Source organism: Tupaia chinensis, unplaced genomic scaffold (assembly GCF_000334495.1).
Source record: "Tupaia chinensis unplaced genomic scaffold, TupChi_1.0 Scaffold147351_1, whole genome shotgun sequence".
NCBI classification, from domain to species: Eukaryota; Metazoa; Chordata; class Mammalia; order Scandentia; family Tupaiidae; genus Tupaia; species Tupaia belangeri.
This window is the reverse complement of record NW_006207202.1, coordinates 1,610,281-1,617,768: the sequence shown is the minus strand read 5'-3', so window position 1 is coordinate 1,617,768 and position 7,488 is coordinate 1,610,281. Positions and strand designations below refer to the sequence as shown.

At 39.3% G+C, this 7,488-nt stretch overlaps 1 protein-coding gene across 1 annotated transcript; it reads left to right on the top strand.

The window, feature by feature from the left end:
- Positions 1-2,244: 2,244 nt before the first annotated feature.
- Positions 2,245-6,022, top strand: LOC102469885 (mammaglobin-A). Its single transcript, XM_006169667.3, has 3 exons — positions 2,245-2,367; positions 3,781-3,968; positions 5,810-6,022. The coding sequence occupies exons 1-3, from the start codon at positions 2,313-2,315 to the stop codon at positions 5,846-5,848; spliced, it is 282 nt and encodes a 93-aa protein (XP_006169729.1). The 5' UTR covers positions 2,245-2,312; the 3' UTR covers positions 5,849-6,022.
- Positions 6,023-7,488: the final 1,466 nt, after the last annotated feature.

Sequence of the window (7,488 nt, the reverse complement as noted above, 5' to 3'; positions counted from 1 at the left end):
TTTTTTTAATCTTAGTCATTCTGACTGGGGTTAGATGGTATCGCATTATTGTTTTGATCTGCATTTCCCTTACAATGAGGGATGTTGAGCATTTTTTCATATGCCTTTCAACTATTCATATGTAATCTTTAGAGAGCAGTTTTTTCAACTCATTCTCCCATCTTTTAATAGGATTGATCATCTTTTTTAGGAACATTTGCTTGAGTTCCTTGTGAATTCTGGTTATCAGTTCCTTATCTGACACATAGTTTACAAAAATATTTTTCCAATCTGAGGCTGTCGATTCACACTAATTACTGTGTCTTTTGCCATGCAGACACTTCTTAGTCTGAAGAGGAAAAGGAAACCTAGAGAAAACAGCATTGTAACATCCCGAAAGACACAGCATAATTAGATATGGCAAACAGGATTAAACTCACAATTTCATGAGCCCAAATCCTGTTATCATCCACCATTCATTACTGCCTGATCTAAGTGATCAGTTGCTCCTCGAACTCAGAGTAATATTGGAATCAGTGGAACAAGAACCCTTCAAAGCCAACAAAGACCTAAACAAAAATTACTTTGTAGATTAGTAATACCATACATTTGTAAGGAATTTATTTAACCTAGTGAGGTAATTCTTACTATTTAGATATTCTCCCTCAAATGTAAATAAGATCTCTGAAAAAGAGTTATCTATGGGTGAGGGCAGTCTGCCCCACAGGAAGATTCTAATATTATACCTAACCCAAGGTATTTATTTCTTTATATTTTATGTATTTATTATTTAAAGTACTTTTCAGTCATCATGTAATAGTTGTATATGTTTATGGGATGCAGCATGGTTTTTAAGTACATGAATACAATGTGTAATCAAATCTGCACAATGAACATGTCCGTTATCTCTCACTCATTTTAATTCATCACAGGACCATGTAGTTCTTTTCTTGGAACTATTTTTAAGTATACATTAAATTTTTATTAATATTAGTTACTCTATTGTGCTTTAGTAATCTAGAACTCATTCATTCCTCTTATGTAACTGAAATTTTAGATCTGTTCACCAAGTTCTCCCTACTCTCCATACTCATCAACACCTTCCCATCCTCAGGTAACCACCATTCCACTCTCCATCTCTATGCTGTTAAACCTCTTAACTTTCACTAAGAACTGAGAACATGTAACATTTGTCTCTCAGAGCCTTGCTTATTTAATTTAGCATAATTTCCTACAGGTTAATGTACATTGTCTCAAATGACACATTCCATGTTGTTTATGGGTGACTCTTATTCTACCTACCACATTTTTAAAAATCCATTCACTCATCAAGGGACACTGACATTGTTCCATTCCTTTATTTGCTAATGCAAACAGAGCTACAATGAATGTGGGAGTGCAGACATCTGTAAAAACATGTCAATTTCCTCTTTTTTGAGTATATACCTAGTAGTTGGATTGTGAGATGACAAAGATAATCTTTTCCTTTTTTTTTAGGAACCACTATTTCATTTTTTATAATGGGTATACTAATGTATATTTTCACTGAGAGTACAAAAGAGTTCCTTTTTTACTGCATCCTCCACAGCACAAGTAATTCTATCTAAAAATAATAGCCAACTATGTAATTATACCAGAACAGAGGACATACATGTTATGAAGTTGTTTGCAACTTGAAAAAGAAAGAAGAAACAGCCAGCAAGTGACATAGTGGTTAAGGCTTGGATTTTACAAGGCCAAAAGTGTGCTTAGAGTCCCAGACCTGGTGACTTCAAGAAAAACTCAGGGTATATGTACATCTGTGCCAAAAATCTCAAGAGAAATCTCTCTCTCTCTCTCCCACTCATTCTCTTGCTCTCTCTGTAGTCAGTGCACATTCTCTATAGCAAAATAAATAAATAAATACTTAAATGTGGAGGAGGAGACAAAGTGGAGGATGAAGAAGAGTGGAGAAAAAAGAGTAGAAGACCACAATAAGGATAGAAAACACTGATGCCAGCACGACCTCACAGTGTTGTGTGGTGTTTTAGAAGTTGGAAAACACTCAGATCCATTTATGTAAACCCATGTGTCAGTACCAGTTTCGAAATTGTCATGGGACCAAAGTTACCATGTCCTGGTTTCTGCAAACAGATTACAAGCTGGCTGTGTTCTAACTTTGGTTGTCATTTCCTGGTCCAATCAAGGCTCAATCTGGTGATTCATTCCCTTTTCCTGGGAGGGTTTAAGGCCACTGCCTGAGGGATAAATAGAAGAGTTCTAGATGTTCACCTCCAGAGTGAGTTCTTTGATCCATCATATACGACTGAAGATCCAGCAACAGCTGCCTCAACATGAAGCTGGTGATGGTCCTCATGCTGGCTGCCCTCCCCCTGTACTGCTATGCAGGTGAGTTCTGTGCAGTCTGGACTAAGTTTTATTAGGTGAGCAACTGGGGAGAACTCCTGGTCCCCTCGCTACAATATAGATCAGGCCAAGTGCAAAAGGATCTGGATTTAATAGATCTAAGGATCAGCATTGATTCTAGAAACCCAAAGAGAGAGTTCCCTCCTGGGTTTTGTTACCATACTGAGGCTGCATGTACTGTCTTTTGCCATTCAGATAATCCCACTGCAGTCATAGGTACTATGAACTCTGTATGAATCTCAGGACTGAATGTTAAAAGTAGATATTTTTATATGGCAAGGGGTAGGTATAAATGAAGGCCCCATACACAGGTTCAGATGGGCTTTCTGAAAGCAACTCTCTTGGTATCTCCTTAACCCGAAGGCAATGAGAAACCTCCCAGGAGTGAAGTCTCAGTCTGCAGTGTGGGGCCCAGCATCTCACAGCACATGGGGCCTCACTGCATTTACAGAATTGATCTGAGCTTTTGTGTAAGGCCCATTAGTGCTCACTCCCTTCATGCACCAAGCAGATTGGGGGGAACTTTGATATTTCTGAATATTTCAGTGAATAGCCAGCAGAGGAAAAAGCCCTGGTAGCCAGCAGCTGGTCAGTACTAGTATGTCACACACATAGCATGTTTTGTGCAAGGTATACAGCATATTTACATATCTTGCCTCATTTGTCCCTGAGATAATTGTAGATACAGATGGCCAAAAATGTAATATGTCCACCTTTCAGCCAACTAGGAAACTACAGAACAAAGGGCAAAGTCAGCTAAGTCTAAGTCTAAGTCTTGAGCCTTTTCTCTTCCCAACATGGAAGTGGACGTGTGTGATCACTTCATGAATAGGATATTTTGGTTTGCCTTTCTTATTTTTGTGGACAATGTTTATATTCAACAGAGCTAATGAAAAATAGTCTACACACAGTAGTTCTTTTTTTAAAAAACGTATTTTATTTATATTAATTTGACCTGAAAGGCACAGAGTGAAAGAGAGAGAGGGAAAGTGAGAAAGCAAGCTACCAGGTTCAAAACTTGAATTGTAGTTGGCCATGTGGGAGTCTAGCACCCTAAACCACCACATCATCTGCCAGCCCCTCTACAAACAATAGTTCTACCAAACACAAAAATCTTACTTGCTGCTTTGAATGATTAGTGAAACATTGTATGACTTTGAACAAAGAATGATAAAATAATGTGCTAGATGATCCATGATCTGAGAATTTTCAGGGCTTAAAGAGAACCCCACAGCCTTAATCTAGTCTGCTGGAATTGAGAACTCTAGAACATACACAGTAATCGGTCTCAATCTATGTCTCCACTGGGATGTTAGAAGATGGAGAAGATCATAAGGATGCCCAGAGAGTTCCTACTTCTGGCAATGAACCTGTTTTCTCATGCTTTCTTCCCAGGTTCTGGCTGCGCATATCTTGAAGGTGTGATTGAAGACACAACCAATCCTAACATATCTATTGAGCAATTCAAAAACTCGCTTGAAGAGTACATACCAGATGATGCCACGAGCAAGGCTGTAGGTGAATTCAAGCAGTGTTTTCTCAACCAGTCTAATGAAACTCTGGAGAACTTTGATGCATTTATGGTAATTCTGATTTCTTTTTATGTGTGTTTTTATAATACCCGACCAGAAATAACCAGCGATGTCAGGTAACTGGTGAACAGTGTTGACAAAATATCAGTTAATTAAATTGAGTCCCTAGGTGGATTTCATGCTTCTCTTGGAGAATCTTCAGTGGAGAATAAATTTAAAAGGTGAATGAGGGATAAGAAAGATCTTGAAATGGTTTACCTACCTCTTACCTAAGCAGTTCATAGTAATACATGCACTTATAGACACACACACACACACACACACACACACACACACCAGCATGAACACATATGAGTATACACACACACATTTTTCCATCATGATTTTTAAAAAAGTGTCGGATTTTGAAAAGCCACTCACTGTACGAGGGGCCTAAAAATTCCTCCTTTGACAAAAGCAAATAATAAAAATATTCTTAAGAATTTTTGGCAGAATTCAGAATGAACCATTTATGAAAGATTCCACACCTCTTAAATTAAAAGAATTTAAAATTTTTTATCAAACGTGATTGAAAATCATGCATCATTTAATTAAGCACCTCATGAAACAGCTAGTATAGATCATGATTCCAGGATGAGAAAATAAATTATTTAAAATGTAAGTCAGTAGTTATAACAATGAGTACTTTTTTTCTAATTATAAGTACAAATTGTCAAGAAGTTTTTATATTTATTTAGTATCCTAATATTCCATTTAAAATAATCCATAATAGAAAATTCAAAAACATATGAAAAATCATAGGATTAAAATGAGCATCACCTAAAATTTAGGTTAGTGATATTATATGATTCTATCTTTCACTCTTCTTTTTAAGTTTTGTGCCAGAGGGTGAGTGAGCTTACTGGAGACAAAGAGAGGGAAAACGTGAACTTAACTGCCAGAGGGTTAGCCACACCACAATACGGTCTCCATTCTCCTCCTGTATTTTGACACACCCCACATGCATGTGGCATGAATTGCAAACCTCCAGGTCTAGGACTCGAACCTCAGTCTCCCATGTGGGAATCCAGCGTCTTAACCACCATACCACCTGCTAGCTCCTATATATTTCCTCATAAACCCAGTTAGACTAATTACTTCTACTGTAGAGCTCCAGTATCTTTTAGTCTATAAAGCAATGATGAAGGACTTCAGAGACTACAGAATATTTCTAACTTTTAAGGCCATGCCGAAAATCAAATCCATCACATTCTGTACTTGAATCGAGATTTGTAAAATTCTGTGTTGAAGAGGGATATAAGAAATGGTTTAATTAGCAGGTTCTTGACAAATAATACATGCAGCATATTAATAGGATAAATTCTTTCAAAAAAACCAGGAAGCTGGGAAAAAAAATTAAGGAACACCAGCACTTCTTTGGCCTCAATAACTATATCTTCAAGAATTCAGTAAATGACGGGAACCAGCAGTTAGCGTAATGGCTATGTCGCTGGACTCCCACGTAGTCGACCGTGGTTCGTGTCCCGGACCCGGTGGCTTAAAACTCATGCCGGGCGCGTGTGCGTGCGTGCCCAAGATCCCGAGAGGAGAATGGAGGAGAAGGGATTGCGGCGTGACCATCCCCCCTGGGGGGTGATTTCTCGCTTTCTGTCTCTATGTCTTTCTCTGTCTGTCTGGTGAGCGCACGCGCCCTACAGTGAAAATCTCTCCAAAAAAAAAAAGAATTCAGTAAATGGGGAGATAATTCCAGTTTTGCTTCCAGTGTTAATTTTCTTCAGTTTTAAATGCTTGTGTACAACTGCAGGAAAACAACAAGTCAAGTTTGTAGATTTTGGTGGTGACTTTGGAGGAGAGAGTTGAAACCCAGTGATGTTTCTGTTTTTGTTTTCCAGCAAGTAATTTACAACAGCCCTGGGTGTGTGCTATTTTAACTTCTCACAAGATCTTTGGCTCAGAGGACTACAGATTACAGATGGAAATTGACTGACCATTACTATAAACCATATCTCTGCTTTCTATTTTGTCCTTTGTCTGTAAACTGCAAGACAATTGTTGACACCTAAAATACATTTGCATTTCAATAAACTAACTGCAAATCACTAAAAGTGCTTTTCTGTTGTCCCATAAAAAAGTCTTTAAAGGCCTCACATAGCAGCTGCCTGTGGTGCGCATACACAGACAAGGCATTAGGGACTCTGGACTGTGGGTCTGAAGGCTGAAAGAACTTTCCTCTTCCCCAACTGTCCTCAGCTTTGGCCCTCTATGGAAATGAACTTTCCCTCCCCTCACCACCACCTCCCCAGTATGAAACTCAGGCTCCTCAGTTTTATTGTTAGTCGTGCTCAGAGTCCTGCATCCACTGCAGTCTTCAGGATCACTTTGAGTCCTGTTCTCCAGAGCCAGTCTCCTCTGTCTGCTCTCAGGTCATCGCCCAGGAGTGTAAGGTCATGGGGAGAGACCTGTGGGAAATGAGATGATTTGGGTGAAGGTGGATGTGTTCAGTCATGTTTTAAAAATTTGGCATTAGTTTCATCATGGATTTGGGCATTAGTTTTGGTTTTATAAAATATCACACAAAAAGGTCAGCCAGTGGTCTGGTAAAGGCAAAATGGAGAAGGGATTGTGGTCTGAACGTTCCTCCCTGGGGGGTGAATTCTCTCTGTCTCTTGCTGGTGAGTACACGTGCCCTATATGAAGTTTTTTTGTTTTTTTTTTTAATTGCACTGAGAGTGTAATTGTCATGTCACTGGACTCCTGCATAGTCAACTGCAGTTTGACTTCCAGACCCGGTAACTTAAAACTCATGCCAGGCTCATGTGCATGTGTGTCCAAAATCCCAAGAGAAGATTGGAAGAGAAAGGACTATAGTGTAGCTATACCGCCTGGGGGGTGATGATTTCTCACTTCCTGTCTTTTTATTTCTCTTTGTCTCTCTGGTGAGTTCACGTACCCTATAGCAAAAATCTCTTTTTAAAAAATTGCACTAGGGTTTTGCTATGGTGGCACAGTAGATGCACAATAATCTAGAATGCTGGAGTCCGTATGGACAACAGGGACTAGGTTCCCTGTCAACCCATACACACCCAGCTGACTTGCATATGCCTGTAGTCCTAATTGGCTGGGATGGCTAAAGGGAGGATTGTGGTGTGAGTCCCTTTGAGGGTACCTCAAAGGGTATTAGGTATTAGGTAATTGAAAAAGTCATGACATATTTTTATATTTTTTCTATGTACAAATGCATCATAACTTTTCCAATGTCCCAATAATATTATTTACCTTGATTTCCGTAAGATTTGAAACATTCCCTGGTTACATACCTAGAAGTGGTAACAAGGCCCATTTTCTGGTTCTCACACTGGGTTGCAAAGGCAAGGAAGGTGGAGGGAAATGTGTGTTGTGTGCAGGAATGTGCAAATAGAACTACTGTGGAGCACAGTCCTCCCACTCCTTTGCATTTACCCCCAAAAGAGGAATACACTCCATCAGAAAGACACCCATACATTTATGTTTATTGCAGCATTATTCAGAATTGTTGGCCACCTCCGGGACCCGCGCGGAGCGAGGCAGCGGG

Bases quoted from the DNA above. Each gene is read 5' to 3' on its own strand.
- LOC102469885 (XM_006169667.3), top strand. From the start codon at position 2,313: ATGAAGCTGGTGATGGTCCTCATGCTGGCTGCCCTCCCCCTGTACTGC. The intron at 2,368-3,780 runs GTGAGTTCTGTG...CTTTCTTCCCAG, and splicing joins CCCCCTGTACTGCTATGCAG to GTTCTGGCTGCGCATATCTT. The intron at 3,969-5,809 runs GTAATTCTGATT...TTTGTTTTCCAG, and splicing joins AGAACTTTGATGCATTTATG to CAAGTAATTTACAACAGCCC.